This window comes from Eurosta solidaginis, chromosome 5, assembly GCF_040869045.1.
Source record: "Eurosta solidaginis isolate ZX-2024a chromosome 5, ASM4086904v1, whole genome shotgun sequence".
In the NCBI taxonomy this organism is placed as follows: domain Eukaryota; kingdom Metazoa; phylum Arthropoda; class Insecta; order Diptera; family Tephritidae; genus Eurosta; species Eurosta solidaginis.
This window is the reverse complement of record NC_090323.1, coordinates 222,652,874-222,677,775: the sequence shown is the minus strand read 5'-3', so window position 1 is coordinate 222,677,775 and position 24,902 is coordinate 222,652,874. Positions and strand designations below refer to the sequence as shown.

The 24,902-nt window shown below is 34.7% G+C and overlaps 1 protein-coding gene across 16 annotated transcripts in view; it reads right to left on the bottom strand.

Moving 5' to 3' along the window:
- The window catches only part of Ae2 (Anion exchanger 2), a 241,479-nt gene that overhangs the window by 22,536 nt on the left and 194,041 nt on the right, over positions 1 to 24,902 (bottom strand). For 13 of the 16 annotated variants that reach the window (XM_067788512.1, XM_067788504.1, XM_067788503.1 and 10 more), the window contains 8 exons: positions 24,242 to 24,371; positions 23,616 to 23,636; positions 23,292 to 23,450; positions 22,980 to 23,222; positions 20,988 to 21,128; positions 11,735 to 11,935; positions 9,095 to 9,286; positions 6,532 to 6,903 (listed from right to left, as the gene is read on the bottom strand). In XM_067788512.1, the coding sequence (XP_067644613.1) occupies positions 6,532 to 6,903; positions 9,095 to 9,286; positions 11,735 to 11,935; positions 20,988 to 21,128; positions 22,980 to 23,222; positions 23,292 to 23,450; positions 23,616 to 23,636; positions 24,242 to 24,371 (1,459 nt within the window). The remainder of the gene's footprint in view (positions 1 to 6,531; positions 6,904 to 9,094; positions 9,287 to 11,734; positions 11,936 to 20,987; positions 21,129 to 22,979; positions 23,223 to 23,291; positions 23,451 to 23,615; positions 23,637 to 24,241; positions 24,372 to 24,902) is intronic. The other 3 variants (XM_067788517.1, XM_067788513.1, XM_067788518.1) reach the window with 3 other exon arrangements.

Sequence of the window (24,902 nt, the reverse complement as noted above, 5' to 3'; positions counted from 1 at the left end):
CCCAGATGACTGCTTCTGATTTTGGTGGTATTTGCTGACTCTCTTCCACCATCACTCGTTTACTGCTGTAGCCTCTCTCGTAGCCGAAATTAAGTGGCACATCCATGTTCTTATATCGCATCGTCTTGCTTTGCATATCGATCTTGATGCCTTGGTTGATTAAGAAGTCCACTCCAATTATGATTTCATCAACAATACCTGCCACTATAAAATTGTGAAGTACCGTGACGTTCCCAATTGCTACTTCACATTCTACTTCTCCAATTACCTGGGTGTCCTCTGCCGTGGCTGTACGTAATCTTGCTCCAAGCAATGGTCTTATTTTCTTGTTGACTAAATCTGATCGAATAATGGAATGGGATGCTCCCGTATCTACAGTTAGTAAACGTTCTTTTCCATCCACATGTCCTCCGACAGTAAGATCGCTTGACCTTCTTCCAATTTGCGAGGTAGAGATTATGGGGCATTCAATTGAGGTAGCCAGCTGTCGCCCCTTGCGGCTGACTCGCTTTAGTTTAAAGATTGAGTGGATTTGGAGATTTGATTGTCTCCTTCAGGTCTGCGTTTACGGCCACCCACATTGTTGGAACTATTGGAATTGCTACTGCAATGACGTGCAATGTGACCTGGGTTACCGCACTTGAAACATTTCATAACTCCGGCATTTTTCTGTTGTGATCCCTTCAGAGCTTCCAAAATTGTATCTACCCACTCCGGCCTTTCTACTTCCACACGATGAGCTTTGTATGCTGGTTTACTCAATAATGACGCCGTTTCCTGAGTCAATGCATGGGATACCGTTTCAGAAAATGTTTGCTTTGGGTTCGCGTATGTGGCTCGCTTCGTTTCGACGTCCCGTATGCCATTTATAAAGCTCTGAATCTTCACTCTTTCCGTGTATTCCACGGGTGCATCCGCATTTGCAAGATGAGCCAATCTTTCAATGTCCGAAGCAAACTCCTGCAAAGTCTCGTTAGCTTTTTGGTAGCGGCTTTGCAATTCTATTTGAAATATCTGTTTCCTGTGTTCGCTTCCGTATCGCCGTTCTACAGCAGCCATCAATGCGTCATAACTGTTCCGTTCGTACTCTGGAATAGTCTGTAAGATTTCGGCAGCTGGTCCTTTCAATGCTACGAATAGTGCGGCAACTTTATCTTCCACATTCCAGTTGTTCACTGCTGCGGTCTTCTCAAACTGTAGCTTAAAGACCTGAAAAGGAACAGAACCGTCAAATGATGGTGTTTTTACCTTTGGATTGCTTGCTGAAACAGCTGGGCGGTTTAGTTGTAACTGCTCCATACCACCTTTTAACGCTTCTATTTCGGCATCAATTTTGTCCTCGAGTTGTAAAATGTTTGCATCCTGCTCTTCCAGTTTCACAAAGAGCTGCGATGATACCTGTTCCGAAATTTGTGCCGACATTTCAGATATACGTGCCTCTTGCGCTTCCAGTTGAGATGCCAAATATGTCTTCTGTTCTTCCAATTGTGATGTTATACGGGTTTCCTGCGCTTCTATCTTCGATGTTATGCGTGTCTCTTGGGATTCCATCTGTGATGACATTGTCGATGTTTGAGCAGATATTGCAGCCAAAATCATGTTCAAGTCTGTGCTCGTAACTGTCTGCGATGTTTCATTTTTCTCTTCAATTTTTGTTACTTCCTCGCCATCAAGATGAAAGTCATACTCTTCCACATCAATTCCTTCCGCTTCCATTGCCTCTCGTAGCCGTGCCTGAAGTTCAAGTTTAACGCCGCTTGTATTCAATCCACGGCTCTCCAACTCCTTCTTTAGTTGCTGGATTTTCAATTCACTGAACTTTGCCATGTCCTTGTTGTCCTCTGGAATTTATTCAACAATTCCTCTTCTGACACCAATTGTAACGAATTTGCTGCAAATCCTCTTATTTGCAACCCTCTGCTAAGTTCGTATCGCTAAACTGTTGAATAAATAACTCCAATATTGAATAATACAAAATGGCCTTTATTCAAGTACTTCACTATAACACTTGTACTTTGCAACGAATAGCTTACTTAATAACCAAACTGATTGACAGCTCAAATGAAGCTCTACTATTCAAAATAATACTGCTATAGCTCGCCAGATAGCGCTTAATCCAAATCTCAAATCAAACTGAATTACTTCTTACTCGCTTGCCCCGCTTTTATAGTTTACGCTGCATACTTCTAAGCTCTTCGATTTCCAGAACTTACTAGTTGTTTCGGCTACAAAATCGCCAGCCACAACTACGTGCACAAATTATTGCTCTCTCTTGTGACAACTCAGATAAGATATATGCATGTGTTTGTGCATTGCCGCTCCGCTGCTCGTATACGTACATATGTGTAGACGCAATTATTTATTCGTTTATGTAGATAGATAAAGATTGAATTATTGATGTGAATGTTTGTAGTTTACAGTCTCTCGCGCGCACATAGGCATATAAGTAAATGCATCTGTGTGTGACATCTCTCTGGGCTGCCCTATATATGTGTATACTTGATTTAATTATTAACGTAAATACTGCTTGGCATGGCCTTAGCATCGCCTTAGTCATAGGATAATTTAGTGATGCTAATATCCGTGACAATATGTAAAATTAAAAGAAACATTATTTGCCACCCGAAGTCTTTTGATGATTTCGTAAATTCTAAACGCAGAACTAACGGGTTTCCTTCTGACATGAAGTTTAGAAATAGCATCTCCAGCGACGATCAAGAGATTGCAAACTTCTTCGCTCAATCCTTTCACTCTAATTACTCTGCTGTGGTTGATTCATCACCTAAAAATTATCCGTATGAGCTCCATTCTAGAAACTCAATATATGCCCCACATTTGTTGCCTGAAGATGTTCTACTACATCTAAAGACCCTAAAAGAACCCTTCAAATACGGTCCCGATTTGATCCCAACATGTTTTCTTAAAAAATGTGCGGAATACATTTACCAGCCCCTTACTGATCTGTTAACTCTTTAAAAAATGGCATTTTCTCGACGGCTTGGAAGGAATCTTTTCTTATCCCACTCCATAAAAAAGGAAGCAAGTCGTCTATTGAAAACTATCGTGGAATAGCAAAGCTCTCCGCTATCCCTAAGCTTTTCGAAACAATCGTTACTAATCACCTTACATTTTCGATTTCTGCATTGATACATAGTTCTCAGCATGGCTTTTGTAGAGCCAAATCAACAACAACCGATTTGCTTGAATTTAAAACTCACATCTTTAATGGGTTTAGAAACAATCATCATACCGACGTTATATACACTGATTTCAGCAAAGCATTCGACAAAGTACGCACTCATTACTTGTTTATAAACTCGAATTGCTTGGTTTTCAACCCGGCCTAACTCGCTGGATCTCCTCCTATCTTTGCGGTAGAACTTAAAGAGTCATTTTTAAAAACATTTGTTCGAATGTCATCTATGTTCCCTCCGGTGTGCCTCAGGGCAGCCATCTCGGTCCTATTCTGTTTTGTTTATAAACGATGTTTCCACAACTATAAAATATTATAAAATTTTAATGTATGCCGACAACGTAAAACTTTTTAAGTTATACGCGTCGGTTGAAGAACGTTCTGTACTCCAGGCGGATTTAAATCGTTTAGTTACTTGGTGTAATGCGAATTTTATGCCTCTCAACATAGAAAAATGTAAATCCATGTGTTTTTCACGTGGGAACATACAGCCAGCTTCCTACACAATTAATGACCAAACTCTGGAAAGCGTTGATGTTTTTGTCACTTGGGAGTTACAATGAATTGCAAACTTAGTTTTAACCCTCATATTAATGCCACAGTCAATAAAGTGAGAGGAGTTTTAGCATTTGCGAAAAGATGGGCAAAAGAGTTTAGTGATCCTTACGTTACAAAAACCCTTTTTACATCATTGGTGAGGCCGATATTAGAATATGGATCGATAATTTGGAATCCGCGTTATCAAGTTCATGTGGATAGACTAGAATCAATTCAAAAACAGTTTTTACTTTTCGCCTTTAGAAATCTTCAATGGGACTCTCCGTATAATCTTCCTCCTTACACTAATCGATTAAAACTAATAAATCTTCCTACTCTTGCAAGTCGTAGAGAAATGCTAGGTGTACTATTTATGGCTAGACTTTTAAATGGATCGATTTCAAGCCCATTTCTATTGAACGAAGTAAACTTGAATGTTCCATGCCGAGTTTCAAGGCATTATAAACCTATAATTCTTAAACAATGCAGAAGCAATTTCCAACTACACGAACCTTTTCTATGTTTGTGTGAAGATTATAACTCTCACTCGAGAATAATTGATGTTTCGGACTCGCTCTTTGCCATTCTCTTAATAATTAAAAGATTATATTTATACTTTTAATCTATTGTATTTTGTGAATCTTTATTTCTCAGCTGATGAGTTTCTCTGTAGCTGAGCGGTTTTGGATCTCGGCGCTTAAGAAGCCACTGCCTCTCAAAGACTCGGTGACAAAAAAATTAGAAATAACACATAAATAAGAATTAGGATAAAAAAAAACAAAAAAGTATGTATGAATTAACAAAAAAAAAAAGAAACAAAAAAAAAAAATTTGCCTGGTTTCTTCGGGCCACTTGAGGGCAGTGCGCTGCCACAACGTCCGAGAAAAAAAAATAGGTAGTACTACTTAGGTTGATGGTTAATAGCTTCACTTCCAACTGGAGCAATCCTCTAAGTTGTCATTCAATGAAACATTATTATTATATATATTTAAACCCCGCCCCCCCCCTTAGAACGTAAAAAAGCAAGAAGAATAAAAAAACTAGTAAAAATCCGTTTTGTGATAAGAAACTACTATGTATATTTGTATTATATACTTCATTACAGTCAATACAAAAAAAATCCCCCCCCCCCTGGAACCGCGCATGCATTCATCATCATTATTAGTTGCCTAACCAAAGGTTGTTATATCCCAGATAAAACTGACGCCTTGAAGCTTTTATATACCCTGCAAAGGAAAATAGTCGCTCAACAGGAGCAGAAGAAGTTAAAGGTGTGTTGAAGAATCTTGCAGTTTCTTTCAACGCACTACGTATTTTCCAAATATCCATGCTAGTACACGAATCACCCAGGTAGCTATACAGCTCATTTTGTACCAATTTTTTCAGCCTACCTTTTGTTGGAGAACATTGCCAAACACTGGCGATGATATGAAACAAATATTGCTAAAATAAAGCGAACAATATGATAAACTTTGATTACAAAACAAACAGTGCATACCAATAACGTAATCCAAAATAGTGGATATATTAATTTTGTATACAAAACCAAATTGGCTTGACTTAAGGATGAACCATGGAGGTTCGTTATTATTTTATATAATGAGTGTAGCAAATTATGCACGTGTATATAATTACCGGAGAATATGTTTAGATCCACGCTCATATACCATTCGCCCTATATGTTGAATGTATATATTTGCCTCGATAAGCGGTTACGATTTAATATTGCATCCTAAAATGCACTTTTATGCAGAAATTATTCCGTGCATGCAACAAACAAGAATTTTTCTTTCAACAAAGCGGAAAAATAATCAAAGGTAATAAAAAAAAAATTTAAAAAAATAGAAAACAATCGAAAAAATCTAAAATAATCAAAAGTAATCAAAAAGGCCTTTTTGATTACTTTTGATTATTTTAGATTTTTTTTTTGTTTTTTTGATTTTTTTCAATAATCGTAAAAAATCATTATTTTTTAAATTTTTTTTGATTATTTTTTTAATCAATTGAAAATTAATCTTTAAAAATAGAAAATAATGTAAAGTAATCATAAAATGGCGTTTAAAGAAAATAATCAATGGAACGGTTAATCATTACAATTAGTAATCATTATTTTACAGGTCTGGTCGTAATGACTCTTGAATGGTGAATCGAATTAAGGAAATATGTGAAGTAGTGGCTATGAGTCCTCAATAGATCCCTAAGTTATTATAATTTTTAAGAATAACTCGCTAGATTCATATCTATCGAATGAAATTGTTTTTCCCATACGGGATCGTATAGAACGATATGGGCATAGATCGCAATATTCTATCCGGTAAGTAAGATCTTATTAAATTTCCTGCATTTGGCGCTTAGCTAAACGTGTTCCACTTTCACGATACCTGAACTAAGTGATGGTTTCAAGTTTCTAGCTCAATTAATTGTTTCTCAAAAATCGATCGCTACTCGATTGTTACTCTTTTATATGGCTAATGTAACATAAAGGAAACCTGAGCAGGGAATCGTGGTCGAAAACTATTATCAATCAAACGATAGATATATAACGGTCGATGTTTTTTTTGAAAACGACAATCAATTACGTATAGTATGAGTGTACCTATCTCACATAGTTATGAATGTTATTAATCCCATTCACCATCTGAGAGCTATTGTGATTTCAAAATAAAAAGATGATAAAAATAGTTTTCGATCACGGATCGTAACACAGAAAAGTTTAAAATTGTTTGCTATATGTGCCTTAATATTTGAGAATTCAAATATTTGTTGAAAATTTATTACTCATTCCAGTGTTTAAAACTTACCTCCATCGCTTTTCGCTTACGCGACCGAATCCAATCTTTTTTCGCTTTCAACTCCTCAAATGGCAAGAGGTCTTGACGTTCCCAATTACCCGGTGGCAATACAATTGAATCATCTAAGAATTCGTTAATAGCCGATAATAGATCCTTACGATCGTCTGCTTTATAAGCGATGCCATGAAAAAAATCGTTTGCCATTAACGTCGCTATAGAGCGTCCCACTTCGTGATAATCTAAATCCAGTGTTAGTGGACCCATTAATATGAACACGAAACGAACTGGCACTGGTACTTCGGTTAAATTTGGCATAAGTACACCTTCGGCAAGACGCACGAAAGCAATAGTTGGTTGTTGCAGAAAGTCTACTGCACCCACCTGTACATAAAATAAAAATTAAAGATTTGAGAAACATGGAAATATAATAATGATAATACTGTCTGTCTGAATTAGAGATGCCAATACCGCGAATTTTTTTGATAAGTAATCCCGGAATTTCCAGGACTTGTAAAGTCTTACGAAATATAAGAATAGAAGGCACAAAAGCACTCTTTCGTAGCCAAGAAGTAACATTGCAAAACTTTTTATTTTAAATTCTTATGGCATTTCCAAGTACGCAGTTATACTCCAGCTTCAGCCGAAATGAGGTATGATTTCGGGTATTCGACCGGTAGGACTAAAAAAAGCGTGCCAAAACTGAAGCAAAGACTTTGCGGAACGCACGCTCGCTTTGCCGGATATAAATCGGTATGGGGAGAATAGCAAAACTTAACTTGTGAATTAATTAATTTTTTAAAATTAACAAAGTTCTGTCTTTCAGAGGTGAAGTAATTAGCTGGTCGCTGTATGGAAAGGAGTATTGGCAGGTGATCACATGCTAATGTAAGCATCGGCTGCAGTTCAATGCATTTTATGAGTCCTGCGCTGATGCTGTAAATGGCTGGAAAGCTGTTACAGCTCTTGCGATTCGATTGCAGAAAGTCGTATTGTCGATTTGCTATGCTATCTGCCTGCTTTTGGTATCGTATAGCAGGCTGGAATGCCAGAAATCGTCGTGTGCGTTGAAATCGCCAATAATTAGATGGGGTTTGCCACTAAGAAGCACACTAATGGCAGCGCGATAGCTACTTGGAAAGGAGGTGGCAAGAAAAATATAGATGATAATAAGTTCTAGGTGAACGTCGCCTGATCGGATGGTTATGCCATAACTTTCTAAGGTTTTGTCCCTACGGCTAATGTTGAGTTGAAATGGACTATATTGCAGGGTGTGATGGGTAATAAAGACAAAGCCTCCACCATTACTCTTTGAGTGATCTTTTCTACGGATATTGTATTCATAGTTACCTCCGCGATGCGATCTTTTCGGTTAACCAGTTATCACTTAATTGGCAGCGCAGTGCAATGTCGCAGGTTGCTAAACCAGATTATCTATAAAGTTGGCCATGGCCAAGGTATGAACTGAATAGAACTGATGTCGCAATCATATATATTCTTAGGTGACATATGGAGCACGTGGTGTGTGGGACTAGGAGTTTATGAATCCTTCTTACCTTCATACCTAGAACCTACGTAATTATTTTATAGCTTTTAATATTATTATAACTTAATTTTTATCAATAAAAACGTTTAACTTAAATTTTTTTTATTATTTTGTTTTCAAGTTTTTAGTTTTTATTTAATTGGCTATTATTCCTCATTATATTTAGTTCATTTAGTGACTCATTATTACAAGGACTCTTTCCTGACAATTCGTTACAATCTAAGTCCTTAATACATAATCCTTCCAAAGACTTTACTCGGATCGGCGCCACGTATGGTTGTCTCGCCCCGAACTCCAAAGTATTTTGATGCCACTTCTACCAGACTGTATGTTCTGTATGTTGTTCGATCTTGTGGCACCTAGCGGGAGTTTTTTCACAAAACGATTTCTGTATGTTTTCTAAATATGAACCAAATCTGACCATAAATACGAGTTTTTTGAATATATCGATCCATGCGCCACCTAGCGGAGTTTTTCCTTCTTTTTATTGCATCGCCATGGGGTTCTGAACTACATATATTTGTAGTTGGGTAATCGGAATACAGCATTAATTCTCGTATTTCCGGTTAAATTGTTGCAAAATAATGAATATCTGAATTCAGGGACTGATCTCGAGATCCCGGTGTTATAATAAGAAGATCACTAAAATCCCGGGATTATAATAAATTTTTTAAAATTGGCATACCTAATAAATAAATGCATCTACATTAACCTGGGTCGATTTGTATGGAAAAAAGTTAACCAATATCTCGATTGGAGGATTTGGGCTCAGGAAAAAAATGTATTTTCAAAAAACTGTTATCGACAACGTTTACAGCGGACATTTTTGGGTCGGACAGGGTATACATATGAAAATTTTTTTAGTAGGTCTTGAAAAAAATTTTAAAAATTAAAAAAAAAAAAAATTGCACGCTCGAAAATTATTTTTTTGGGTATGCGTAGTGGAACTTTTTTTCATGAGCCCAAATCCTATCGAAAAATCGATGGCGCGAGATCGGTTAATAAATCGACCCAGTCTAATCAACATACCAAAACAGTCATTGCTTCCGCACCCACTGGTATTCGTCTTAGAATGCTATCATTTTGTAGTTTTTGCAGATTCTCTTGTGACGACGAATACATATCGTCTCTCATGTCGATCTTCAATTCATTGCTACGTTTGCTACCAGCAATATCGGCTGCTGGAATTATTTTCGGCCGCTTGTCCTCTCCGGGTAGATTCTGTGAAAGTTTATAATTAGTTCTTTTTTTAACAAATTGTTGAATATCGAAATATGGTTTAATAAGAGAGCAATTGTTCGTAAATAGAAAGCTAAAGATGTAAGTTTAAAGAATTGGTTAGTTATAACTGGGAAAAGCATGCAGGTAGAAAATATTCATTGTGCAAATTCAAAAATAAACGATTGCTTCAATATCATGGGGGTACAAACTTTTATAATAACATACTTATTATAAAATATAAAAAATTATTTACAAAAAGGTAAAATGCATAAATACATTCATACGTTTATAGATTTCTTAACCAAATATACGGCAAATTCATTGCGAATACGCATATAAATAGGACTTGGATTAATCGGCTAATTGAGTAACCAAATAACTTGATTATTAATATAGTCGATTACTGCACCTTTTTGGAAAAGTGCCATCTCAGAAACCGTTCAAATAACGCCCTATCTCAAATTTTGTTTCAAAAACGTCGTACCTGAGCCCGAATTCAATACATTTTAACATAAGCTGAGGCTTTTATGAACAAAATTCTGAGATAGGTTGTTCTTCACACATAATCTGAGATACACCGTTTTTCGTTATTCAAACTTTTTCTAAGATAACGCATTTTGGAAACGACAGCTGAGATAGGGTGATATTCCACTCTGCAGTCTTAATGTGGTGACCTAAGAACAAAGCCTAAAGAAGCTCTTCAGATCATTCTTTACATGCTACCACTGGATCTAGGCAGTTAACTATCAACGGCAATGTGAGCCCTGCGTTAAGAGTGTTGGCCAATTGAAACACTAAAACCGTAGAACACTCTGGCATACTAAACAAATACAGTTGCGGAAAACAACTCTTTGGTAAACATTCCCAGTAGGGAAGATTCAGCGGAGTCGAACAAGGGCAGTTGACGGCAGCTAAGGAACTAGGGAGTATTTCCGCCCAATATTTGTTGACGCTTCACCACTATGGCCGTATGGTAATTATATCCCTTTTATGGTACGAACTCATATATATATGTAATACTCCTATATTGCTGCTACAGGCTAGGTACAATCCCAAACATCAGAGTGCCGATATAATGCTGTTTAAATGTTTTTGTTTTTGTATCCAATAATCGAATGTACCTTTTGAATTTTTTCTAGTCACACTTATGCTGCTGCAATCACAAAAATTTTGTCTGACTTTAGGCTGTCTTGTTTTGATTTCGAATCCAAAACTCTTTACGAACATTTTCTCTTAGCAATATAGAAGTATTACATATATGTATGAACTACATATTCCCCCTTAAACGAAAAAATGTTGGCTCTACTGTGTCCTGCACAAAGAATAAAAAGTGGTATTGTTCTTGCAACCCTTTCATCTTATGCAGATTGCTAAAGTACTGCCCTCTGTTAATATGTTACTTAAAAAAATAGTCTATTTAACATTTGAAAGTATAACACAAAATTAAAAATATTAAGAGCCAGTTATTCCCATCTTTTAGAAAGGATTGAAGTAAAAAGTTATTATTGTTTTTCATGGCAAAAAAAATTATTTGCACTTAGAAGCAAAAGCAGATATCAGTATAAAGTATGAATATATGGAGATTTCGAGTTCAAAACTCGGCTCCAAAAAAGCTAGCTGATGAAAAAGGAAGTGATATTCAGAAACACTAAATATATATAAATACAATGGATATAACAGTGAACAGCTGAAGTATTGCTAATAACGCACTGCGTAAAATCCAATATTACTAAGCTCTGTTGAGCGCGCCTGAAAATATTCCACACAACTTGGATTGAAAACATATGGTATACATATGTACCGAATTATGTACCGAAAGGAACAAAAAAGGCAATACTTAGAGACAATTTACAAATTGTGCAGCAGAGCATTGATATGGCTGAGTGGGTAGAGGCATCTTCATTTGCACCAGTATGAAGTATGTATGTTGAAGATTTCGGGTTTAAAGCTCAGCTCCCCGCTAGTTAATGGAGAAGTGAAATTCAAAAAAATGTCCTGGTAACCATCGCCGTGTTCAAGTTTTTTTAATTTTTCTCTAATATTAATAAAATTGTTTCACTCGACTGGCTCTAGGTCAGAATAAACTCAGGCATGGCATATCAACAAACAAATTGAAATAAAAACAACATTCCTTTAAGTTCTAGCTGTATTCACACTGAAACTAAAAATTTTAAGGTAAAACTCCTTCATGTATATTGGAACGGTTTTCCGTTATCTTTCGTAAAATTTTGTTTTGAGGAAACCCCCTTTCGGCGTTGCGCCATCATCAGTGAAATTTTTTGTTTTCAAAAACGAATACAATTATTTCCAAATTCAGCGTGAATGCAGCCTTCGCTAAAAAAAAACTAGGTAACAGGGCAGAAAAACCTTACAAACAAAATAACAAAATTTATTTTAAAGAAACTGGACTTTCTAATTTTTGCATTTGCATATTTCAAAATAATTTACTCCCAAACATGATAAGGTGGAGTGCCGCCGATGTGCTTCACTGCTTGAGTCAAAGTTGAATGCAATCGATGTAAGCGGTGCACTTAATGTCTCACAAACTGAGCGACGCTTTTTCGAATTTTCTAAGTTGATCCGATGTTGTTGTATTGCATGTTGTTGCTGTTGAAGTTGTTGTTGAACTTGACTGCTCATCCAACGCAACTGTAACCCAGGTGATGGTTTTTTTTATTTATTGCATATTATCACACAGATTTTGATTTTTGTGTGTATGAATGGCAACAAAAAATATAGCGCGAAATGATTTAAAGTAATTTTCAAGAAATATTTTTTTATTGTATATATTTTTTTTTTTGACCAATCATATGTTTAATAAAATTTATAATATTTTGGTATGAAAATGAATGAAGGGTTTGTAGATTAGTGCATTGTAAATCGGTAAAAGAGAAAGGGAAATAATTATACATTGATAAACTTTAGCGCAGAAAATGCTTTTAATGGTTTATTTAATAATTTTTTATAACGAAGTTATTAGATGTTTAGTTTGGACCGCAGTTTTTGTAGTAATGTTTTAATGTCTAAAGCCCTGTAAAAAAATTCACATTTAATATACTTTTTATTTTAATACGAATTGAACACGAAAATTTATAAACAGAACCAAATCCCTTCAGGAATTTCGTCGAATGGATCAATAACCTTCGCTACGTTTCCAATGGACAGTGAGCCAGATTCCAAAGAAAAAACTAAACATACAATTGCCACAACGAAATTATCTATATGGATCACAAGGTGATTGCATTTGCACAATAAATTTCTTGCCTGTTCTGGATCACTATCCATTGGAACGCGAAGACTGTTTGAAAACATTAAAAACACTACTTATGTCTTTGTTTCATATTCCGTTAAAATATTTAACATGTTTTTCCAATACTTATTTTTGTATGACTAATTGTGTATTCCGTTTTACTTAATTTTTAAAAATTCATGAACTTAAAATGGCCTCCTCACAATGTCAATTTCTCTTCAGTTTTTCTCAAATCAACAAAAATAATAATTGAATAACAAATATTATTAACCGGTCTTTAGCTCTTGAGTTCTTAACCTTCAGGTTACTGGCATTCTAAATTTGTAACAAATTTAGAAATTACGTCAAATAAAGTAAAAATTTCCTAAAAAACAGGCTGTAAATTTTTCAGTACCTTCCTAGCTATCAATTTTAAGTCCATTTTGTGCATAAAATCATTCAAAGTATTACTTGCCGGACCCTCAGACTTTGCTTAAAAGAAAAAAAAAAAAAACACCACGTTTCAAGAAAATTTCATCATATTGTTGACTACAACTTAGTTTGTGTTGACCTGGCCGATCAAAAAAGAGCTTACATAGACTGAACGTGTCATTTGTGTTGCCAGAATTTTTTGACGAGCAGACGCAGAAACCCCGATAAGGCACTAGGACTTAGGTTATTGTTTGGTACCCGTGATAAACCGAATTAATTTTTCTGGTTAACCATTAAATGAATCTCTAATATAGTTAATTTTCTTTGATACCGACGATAAGGGAATGGATGTTAGGAACACATTCGTGGTTTATGTAAAAACGAAATTCAAACGAAATCTGGATTTACATACAAATGTGAACTACTACACCTTTTTCCGTTTATATTCATAAAGCTGCAATTCATATTAAGAAAACTGCAATACACATTCAGAATTTCCATTTTATATTGAAAAAATTATTTCTAATATTCAGAAAATTCCGGTAAATATTGATGTGATTGACAAAAACTACAATACATATTCAGAAAGTTGCAATTGATATTCAGAAAATTACGTTTCATATTCAGAAAATTTGAATTCATATTCAGAAACTTTCAATTGATATTCAGAAAGGTACAATTTACATTCCGAAAAATTCTAAGGTATCTTTTTATATCATACATTCAATGGACTGTTAGACTTTGAGTAGGTACTTAGAAATGGATGAAGGACATGGCGGACCAATGTGGAAAACAGTGTGATTAAAGTAAAGTTTTCAATTTCGCCATTTTAGAAGAGAGAGCGTGAGAGTAGGAGGGTGAGGGAGAATGCGGGGGAAAGGAAAGATATGGATAGAGATAATGAACTTTATTTTAGACTATATTGCCTTTACTGGGTTCAATAATGGTGAATATGATCTTAGACACAGTACACTTGCTACAAGTCCCTTGAAATACTCGATATCAATATGAATATGAATTTTAGGTTTTTGAATATAAAATGAAATTCTGAATATGAACTGCAGTTTTCTGAATATGAAATGGAAATTCTGATTATGAATTGGAACTTTCAAAATACAAACTGAATTAGGTGTAGCCAATATTGGACAAAAAGCCTATAAAAAATAAAAAAGTTTTAGATATGAGAGCATTATTCGCCTTGTAAACACGCATGAACTGATATAATGTTTCTAGATGGATGTGGATCTGATTTTATGTATGAGTATGTAAAGCGTAACACAAGCCAAATAAAATCACAAAAATAATGTTTCTTGGTTAGTCACAAAGGTATACATTATAAGAGTTATGTAGTATTATTTAATGAATTTTATTAAAATCAGTTAGATATGTTTGCTCAATGTATAAATACGTATATAACATATAAATTTTGAGTACAAATACAGTGATGTTCCATGAAATAAAGCCACGCACTTTCAAAATCGTACAAAAGGAAAAACCAAGGAATCTATGTACTCAAACATTTCTTAGGAAAGGTATGTCGGTAGGATTTAGATTGATACACCAATTCAACTTATATAAAGTTCTAACCAATGCCACAGAAATTGAATGTTTGTTGCAGTGTCCAACTATGAGTGTGACTTAAAATAGAGTCAGGAGAAATTTCTTAACCTTAGTCGTTTCTGTGCGTTTAGAAATTGTACTTGAATTGAGCGCAATACTTAGTCAGAATACATTATTATAGGTGGTTGCTTATCTATTACTGATTCCATAATCCCATAGTTGCTGACAGGTATTGGGAGGGATGCCTTCTTAGTTGAATCACCAAAGATCCGTTTTGTGGCGCAAATATTTGAATGCGAGTGTGACTTTTATCAAACACATCCATTTTCTATCATATTAAGGTCTGACGATTGTGGCGTTCAGCTCAAACGTTCTAAGTTTTGTTTTTGTTTTTAACCAGAACAAATCATTCGCTTGTTTTCCTTGTTGACTCATGAATTTGAGTTATTTATGAAGCTGAGATATTCATTGGAATGTCACGGTAAACTCTGAATATCATTGCGTGGCTTCACTTAAAATTCTGCTGTATTATGGAGCATTCGTCATAACTTCGATATAAATTTCGTAATTTGTGTGAATAATTCCTTAACCATTATGGCACCATCGCTATGTTTTGCTATTTTTAAAGTATTCTAAAGAAAGAGTTCATCGTTGAAGGATCTCCGCTTTGATTTCATTGCGTCAAAAAAGTACTGTTCACTTGATTACTGGCATATTAGTAAAGGCTTAGTTTCCTCGAAAGCGGTGCCGCTACATAGCGGTAGAGTACGTTGAGACTGGCTATTGATATTTCGTAGGACATCGCCGTGTTAAAAATACCAGTTGCTAATATGGAAAAAATGCAGAACTCCAACTAGTTGGGATTTTTGGCAAACTAGTATTCTTCTAATATACAACTAGTTGGCTTGACTGCAGGGTATCCCGGCCGTTGTTTAGCGGTCGTAACATAGCGGCATCGCTTTTGGAGGAAACCAAGCCTTTAGATGCCAAAATGTAGCCCTGTATTCACAAACACTATTCTATGATATTCCTCTTCGAGGCTATGTTGAATGATTTACAGTGCAATAGGATATTGAGAGAAACCATTCCGGGTTTTGCGGAGTTTAATACACCACTGCTTCGCTGAGTATCCAAGCAGGATAAATAATCAAAACATACGGGCCAGGTAATTGCACAAATAATACATATTTGCTGTTTCATGCTAGGCATCACAATTTTTGGACGGTTATCTCATAAAAAATTTACGCATAGATGGTAAACCGAATTTCACAGATAGGTATCCAATGAAGTAAAAGTAACCTGGGAGACCAGAAAAGGACGCATCTCTGACAAATCCTAAAAAAACTAGTGCATTATAGGTCTAGGCATTGTTAAGAAGGTAGCGCACTTAATGGATAACAGAACATATATTTTATCTATTTCCTTGACCTCTTCAAGGAAATTCCGAGGCACATGTCACAGGATAAGCCGTAAGTTAAGGAATTGCACCTGGCTCTATTTTATGTCACAGGACACTTCAATGATTTAAGGATTCTCGGGATATCAGTTCCAGCTTTATGTATTAAATTAACGTATCAATATTCAACCCATATACCTTGCCCAGCTATCCAAAACATAAAAAAAATTTATTTCACCGTTTTCATTAATAGCATATCTCCACCTAGAGCTTTGACTGTTAAGATTAATAAAATCCCAAATTTTAACCTGCACTGTCTCCAATATTGTAAATTCATACAAGTGGTGAATGTTTGAAAAAAGCAAGTAAGGAAGGTTAAGTTCGGTTGTAACCGAACATTACATACTCAGTTGAGAGCTATGGTGACAACATAAGGGAAAAATAACCATGTAGGAAAATGAACCGAGGGAAACCCTGGAATGTGTTTCTATGACATTGGTATCAAATGAAAGGCATTAAAGAGTATTTTATAAAGGAGTGGGCCACAGTTTTAAGGGTGGACGCCGTTTCGAGATATCGCCATAAAGGTGGACCAGGAGTGACTCTAGAATTTGTTTGTACGATATGGGTATCAAATTAAAGGTATTAATGAGGGTTTTAAAAGGGAGTGGGCCTTAGTTCTATAGGTGGACGCCTTTTCGAGGTATCGTAATAAAAGTGGACCAGGGGTGACTCTAGACTTTGTTTGTACGATATGGGTATCAAATGAAAGGTGTTAATGAGTATTTTTAAAAGGGAGTGGGCCTTCGTTCTACAGGTGGTCGCCTTTTCGAGATATCGCCATAAAGGTGGACCAGGGGTGACTCTAGAATGTGTTTGTACGATATTGGTATCAAATTAAAGGTATTAATGAGAGTTTTAAAAAAGGAGTGGTGGTAGTTGTATATGTGAAAGCGTTTTCCAGATATCGACCAAAATGTGGACCAGGGTAACCCAGAACATCATCTGTTCGATACCGCTAACTTATTTATATATGTAATACCTGCCAAGATTTCAAGGGTTTTTTATTTCACCCTGCAGAACTTTTTCATTTTCTTCTACTTAATATGGTAGGTGTCACAACCATTTTACAAAGTTTTTTCTAAAGTTATATTTCGCGTCAATAAACCAACCCAATTACCATGTTTCATCCCTTTTTTCGTATTTGGTATAGAATTATGGCATTTTTTTTTCATTTTTCGTAATTTTCAATATCGAAAAAGTGGGCGTGGTCATAGTCGGATTTCGTTCATCTTTTATACCAAGATAAAGTGCGTTCAGGTAAGTACGTGAACTAAATTCAGTAAAGATATGTCGATTTTTGCTCTAGTTATCGTGTTAACGGCCATGCGGAAGGACAGACGGACGACTGTGTATAAAAACTGGGCGTGGCTTCAACCAATTTCGCCCATTTTCACAGAAGAGAGTTAACGTCATAAAATCCATGCCCCTGACTAATTTCAAAAGGATTGGTAAATTTTTGTTCGACTTATGGCATTAAAAGTATCCTAGACAAATTAAATGAAAAAGGGCGGAGCCACGCCCATTTTGAAATTTTCTTTTATTTTTGTATTTTGTTGTACCATATCATTACTGGAGTTGAATGTTGACATAATTTACTTATATACTGTAAAGATATTAAATTATTTGTTAAAATTTTACTTTAAAAAAATTTTTTTTTAAAAGTGGGCGTGATCCTTATCCGATTTTGCTAATTTTTATTAAGCGTGCATATAGTAATAGGAGTAACATAGCGGCCAAATTTCATCATGATATCTTCAACGAATGTTAAATTACAGCTTGCAAAACTTTTAAATTACCTTCTTTTAAAAGTGGGCGGTGCCACGCCGATTGTCCAAAATTTTACTAATTTTCTATTCTGTGTCATAAGTTCAACTCACCTACCAAATTTCATCGCTTTATCTGTCTTTGGTAATGAATTATTGCACTTTATCGGTTTTTCGAAATTTTCGATATCGAAAAAGTGGGCGTGGTTATAATCCGATATCGTTCATTTTAAATAGCGAGCTGAGATGAGTGCTCAGGAACCTACATGCCAAATTTCATCAAGATACCTCAAAATTTACTCAAGTTATCGTGTTAACGGGCGGACGGACGGACGGACGGACGGACATGGCTCAATCAATTTTTTTTCGATCCTGATGATTTTGATATATGGAAGTCTATATCTATCTAGATTCCTTTATACCTGTACAACCAACCGTTATCCAATCAAACTTAATATACTCTGTGAGCTCTGCTCAACTGAGTATAAAAACGGTCATAATAGTAAACAGCCTGGATCACCTGTTAAATCGCTGTTCGAATACTTAAATCATTTGCTCAATAGTGTTTTTCAAAAATTGTTGAAGACGACTGATACATTGCGTAATTTACATATTTTAAATTATTTGCTTATTTGGCTGCTCATATTTTATCTATTAATAACATTTTAAGAATTAATGTTGATTTGTAGTCTAATTTTCTGTGGATACATTTGAAACAAAAATTGGTCTGAAACGCAAATGGGCAATTAATGGCACTTCAATTTCATAACCGCGAGCAAACAGCAAACCTTCCTTCCATTCTCTGGCCATTCGGGACAGCCGTTATCCCTGTCAGCAATTATTTGACAGCTAGGTATGGCAATGGAGGAATAGAAAGAGTTTTCACTTGTATGAATTCACAATGGTCTCCACTGTAGTTTTATTTTTGCGTATTCAAAAAACTATAAAGTGGGGCCACGTGCACAGTTAAAACTTTTGTGAAGTTTTCAGCCACAAAAAATATTTATATTTTTTAACTAAAACACATTCATTTTCACATATTCTATAAAGCAAAAACTTGTCTGAATGTTCTATTTTGGCACATTATTTATTTTACTCTCGTTTGGCAGTAAAAATCTTAGCTTGAAAATTTTCAAAAAACATATGTCATCCATGAATTTAAAAACTACTCCTACCTTAAAATATTTTCCTATCAAAAAATTACATGACATATGAATTTTAGGTTACTATACCAAAAATATTGTAATGATTGAAGAAATGATTGAAGATTTAATGAAGATTTTACTTAGATCTTCAGCGTTTCGAGATTTAATTTTGTATGGTAAAACTTGCAAGCTTTAAAGTTAAAACCTTTCAAATGCCTTCATTTCGAATAAACCTCTAGGTGAAGATATGCTATAAGTTGATTTTTAAAGTGCCTGGATCTATCACATAAAGCCGATGTCACAATTATATCATGACTAGAAATTTTTGTGTAACTGTGCAGTCACTTTTGGATGGAAAAATCAAGTGAACTGTATCCATTTACAAAGCACTTCAAATTAATTATTTAATTTTGAGTGCTAAGTGACTTTTTCACAAGAAAAATAAAACGCAAACACCTTATTAGTCACTTAATATATTTTTTGTATTTTATTATTCAAAATAATAAACAAAACAATACAATTGTTTCGACACTATCATTGTGCCTTCATCAGTCGATAGCATTCAACTATAAAATAAATATTGTAACGAATTTACTACAGGTCCTCTTATTTGCAATCTTCTGCTAAGTTCGAATCATTAAATTCTTGAATAAATAACTCCAATATTGAATAATGCAATAATGGTCTTTATTAGACTACTTGAAAATAACACCTATAATTCGCAACTGATAGCTTGCTTAAACGAAAATGATTTTCAAAATAATACTGCTATTGCTCGCTAGATAGCGTCTTAAATCCAACTGATTCTCGCGCATCTACTGTTGCTGCCTTTTATAGTGTTTGGTTTCCTCGTTGACATTTCTAGGCGGTTCTGTTCTAGAATCTACTAGCTGGTTATCCGCTATAATTATAACTGCAGATGTACGTGTATAGCTCTCATATGCGCGTGTATTTGTGAGCGACACTTCCACAATTATAATTGCATATCTCAGATAAGATATCTGCAAGTGTTTTTGCGTTGCTTCTCCGCTGCGTGTACGTACATATGTGTAGACATAATGATTGAATTATTGATATGCATACAGTCACTGCTTAGCATCGGCTTAGAGGTGGAAGTACCCCTTAGTGCTGCTAATATTCTTAACAATATATTAAGTGACTAATAAGGTGTTTGCGCTTTATTTTTTACTTAGAATTAATTGAACAAAATAGTTTTTAAACAACAGCAAACAGTTTAAAAAATCATAAAAAGGGACCTGTTGACATTTGTGGTTTTAAAACAAAACCATTAAGTTTATAATCTTAAAAAAGAAGCTTGTGAACATTTCTGGTTAAAACAAAATTTGAGCTTGCTGCTGAAAATCGTAATTTGAAAATTTTTTGTGTGCAACTCATGAAAGTGCTGCAAGTAGTAATTTCTTTTTTTTTTCACATTTCGTTTACATATCAACCGTTATGATATGTTTTGATACACAGATATGATATCTCATTGCAACTGTTACAGAGCAGAAACCTATCAATGGACCGAACAACTTTTTTTCTTCTTCTAACTGAAGTTTGGTCAGGTTAAAATTCCTAATGAAGTGACTTTCTCATTTTGGATGTAATTTTGGAAAACGAGCCATCCTTTATGTACAGTTAGTACTGTTCTATGAATGTATCTTCCGAAAAGGATCAGCAAGGATTTTCAATCAAACAGATTTCAAGCCAGGAGAAGAGCTTAAACGAAGTGACGTTGCATTTTTTAAGCAAAGTAACGATCGTTAAGTAAAAGTTTACAAAATTAATGATTTTTGTTTTAAATTATCGAAAATAAAAAAATGAGAATTTAATTGACGAAAATTTAATAAAAATTGCAACGGCTTTTTTATGTTCGCTTCTGTATATGTAGTGCACTATACTTTCTTTTTATAAACAGTCAAGTGCGCGAGTTTTTTATTTTGGCCCCCAGTGTAAGTATACTAATAAATACCAATACGTGCACACTTTGGTAAATATTTATGTACGTATGTATGAATATAGAATGAATAGTTAGAGATTAAAATACCTATAAAATAAATACATATGTACGTATGCGAAAGTATGAATGTAGTAAGTAAGTTTAGAGGGTTACCTGCAAACTAGTGTAGCTGCTATATTTCCGCTTTGTAAATGGAAATCCACTTTGATGTTCATTCACGTGCCTATGGCGCAATAACAATGAACGCATAAGCGCCGGCTTGTCTTCGGCATTAATTAGTTCTTCGACAACCATCTGTAGAAAAAAAAAAGAAATTATAACAGTGACTAAAATCTTATAAGTAAAAACGGATGTGTGTATGTTTTATAGGCGTCGAAAGTACTTAACGTATCTTCGCATATTTTCCAGGGTAGGTTCACGTGGATATCGTGTGTTTCTCTGCCTATATGAAATTTTGTAGGGGTTTGACGCCCTATTTGCCCCAAATTATTGATAATTGAGTATTTGTATCCTATATATTAATCTGTGTAAAGTTTTTGAAAAAAGCTCGGTGCTAAGCACACATAGGTATATGCGTATTTGAAGATGGAAGAAATGAAACAGCAAATATTTGGGCGTTCAAATTACTCAACCGATCTTGGCAAAAACTTCACAGAAGATTCACGTGGTCACCCGCTATTTTTCTGGATATATGAAATTTTGAAAATGTGTGTGTCAGTATTAGCAAACATTTAAATACCGCGGCACAATAACATTTTTCATATAGATGCATTTAACACAAGCTTATGCATTCCAATAACATCACCACAATCAACCAGGATGTTGCATTTGTAAATATGAAGGAAATTCAGGCTTGGCAATTGAAGTTTATTACGCCTTGCCCATTCACATACAAAATTTCGCGAATCACTGGTATAAACATTCTCCCTATACAACAAAAATCCTTGCTAACATATTTTATGTCGTATTCATTTGTTATATTGAAGCTTTTACCTGCGAAAAATTATATAAAAGATACCAACGAGTAGGAAAAATAATTTGACTTGCAAAATGTGTCACCACCATTAGCCAAAGCAAATGTCAAAATCTTCTTCTTATGCTTTACTTGTAACAAAGTTTGGGAGTTGGCTACTTTGGCTACTTTTCCATGTCAGAAGGCGCCAGGGACGCTCAATCTACCGTTCTCCATAAAAATACGTGCAATCTACTCATAATGCATAAGATTGAGTAGAATGCATCTATGTAAATGAAAATCTGCTTATGTGTCGGGGCTTTCAATTCGCTATATCTCCGTATGATATGAAGCAGGTACGCAATATTTGTTATAGAAATTTCAAATGTCTAAATTTAAGAGGTAGGGATGAAGGCAGTAGAAATGGACGTCGAGGTAGGACTAATAAGTAAAGTATAGGTGGAAATGAGTAGAATTGAAACAAAAGCTTTAAATTCGCCACATTTGCCCTACTTGGCATATACATATATTCCGTATATGAGGTTATTTGGGTGGGAGGGGTGGAAGGAGTTAAAGTGGGAGTGAGAGTTAATGCAAGTCGGCGTAGAAATTAAACAAATATTTAAATTCGCTATATCTATGTTATTATCTGAAGAGTGTACACAATATTTGATACATAAATTCTATACGTGAGGTTATTCAGGTGGAAGAGTGGTGGCACGAGAAGAAGGGTACATGAGAGTGAAAGTAATAAAAATATTTTATATCGCTATAGTTCTGTAATCATTTGAGGGGGGAATGAAATATTTGGTATATTTTAAGATTTTATATGTAGATTCTATATAGAAGTAATTTAGGTGGGAGAGGTAGAGGGCGTGAAAGTGGGAGTAGGAGTGAGAGTGTGAATGAAACAAAAATTTATTTCAACATGTTTCTGTAATTTTTTAAAGTATGTATCCAATATTTGGTGTATTCATTACATAAAAGAATTATTTTAAGTAGGACAGGAGAACTATAATGAGAAGGAAGTTGAGATAAAGGGAATAAAGAAAGAGTAGAGGAAGAAAAACTAGCAAACTGGTAGTTTATTCGATGATATAGAAAGTCATAGAGGGAGCAAATGTCCACTCCATCTACATCTAGATGAGTTAATCTGATTTTACTTTCTATGAATTTTAGTTGTATTCACCCACCTGCTCCACAACACGATATGCAACAGCTGGCAAATCCTTCTCATTCAAATCGAGCAGCACAACACCCGTTTCAAGGCAGCGCCGTAAATTGAGCAATGAATGGAAGGACAATGAGGCAACATGCGGTTTGCCCCAACGATCGGAACCTTCCTCCACGTCCTCTTCATACTTGATCCAACGTGCAGTCTCTTTCCATTCGCGATCCTCACCAAGACCAATGAGTTCATCAAGTTGAACAAAAATCTATAGAAAAATATTCAAAACAATCCAATAATTAATAACAATAATATTAAAATGTGTATACGCTATTACCTCATGTGGACTATGATCGTAGACCTTTTTCAATTGTAAGCCCGTCACGGTAATTTGTGGCAATTCACGCAGCTTGATTGAGGAGTGATGAATTTTGTGACGTCTTAACGCACGTGGGTCATCGGAACGATGAGATCTCAACTCGTTGAGATCAGCTTCCTGTGAAATTTATTCAATATTATATACATAATGATTATATAGAGAAAAGTGAAAAAGATTAAAAAAAAAAAAATAGCAAATGGTAAAAAAATTGATAGAACAAAAAAATGTCACTTAAAAAAATAACTTTTGGAAAAAGCAATAATCAAGCTTTAGCAGTGCAACCTTTGAAAACCGCTGGCGTGTCTAGACTTGCAAGTTTTTGAATTCCGGCGAAATTGTTTATAATATTTTTATAATAAATATTTTTTTTTTAATTCAAAAGAAAAAGCACATAAAGGCAAATAGTTAGTTAATTTAATTCTACTTTGGTTTTATATAAAAGCAGTTTTATTGTATTGGATTAGCGAATTGAGCTACTACTAATCATATATATTTCTAAAATAATATCGACCTTATTTTATATGAAAGTAATAAGATAAAAATAACTATAGCAGATAGATTGTTATATATCCAATATGTTTTTGTGGACAAAACAGTGTCAAAATTATAGTCCAAATATCAAAGCTCTATTTAGGAAGCTACCGAAGCGTTATCAGAACTAACTTTTTGCTTAACAGCGCTGAATGAGTCCATAGTGTACCAGAAGTATGTTTAAATTTTTTTTTTGTGAATAAAATATAACTGAATTATCGCAATGCGGCTAGGAAATTAATGATAATTACTAGACAAGAATTCAAACTTTTTATTTTGTAAATAAGGTCGACAATAAAAGGCCTGAAATCTTAACAACTAAATAGGAAGTTTAGGATATTAAAACAAACATTTTAGATCACACACACGTAACTTACCTCTAATGTGGTATCCTCCGGTTGCACGGATACCTTGCGGACACCGGCCTCGCCATTCTCCTCGACCACCTTTTTATTTTCCCCGCTGTCTTGGTGGGAAAATTTACGTTGTCTATAATACTGATGACGGCTGTAGAGAAAAAAAATTTACAAAAAATTATCGACATTGGTTAAGAAATCGCAAATTTATTATTAAATCAAAATTCATTTTCGAAACATTGCATTAGAAAGAATATTTTTAAAAACTAAGGTTAGTTCAATCTTTGTGTAACTGGAATATAAAAATTGCATAGACTGCCGGAGGTCTATGTTTGTAGCAAACAAGCATTTAGAAAATTAATTAATTTCATAAATTCGAGGCGAGGTTTTCCGCGAGAGTTTATACTAAAGGTAAAAGTGAACTCAACTTAATTTTATCACTTTCGCTACTTAGCCTAAATTGTACTTCTCCTCTTGGATTAAGTTCCCAAAGTCCGAAATAAACTAACACAAACAGGCACTAGAAGCGTCATAAATAGGTCGATCTAAAGCCATTTCGATATTTATACTGCCATCCTAAAAAAGAATATGGGTATCTACATTCTTACTGAAACTGAGATATATTGAACTTGTTTCCAACATACATATTATTACGAATATTAAAACACTAAGGGGTACTGCC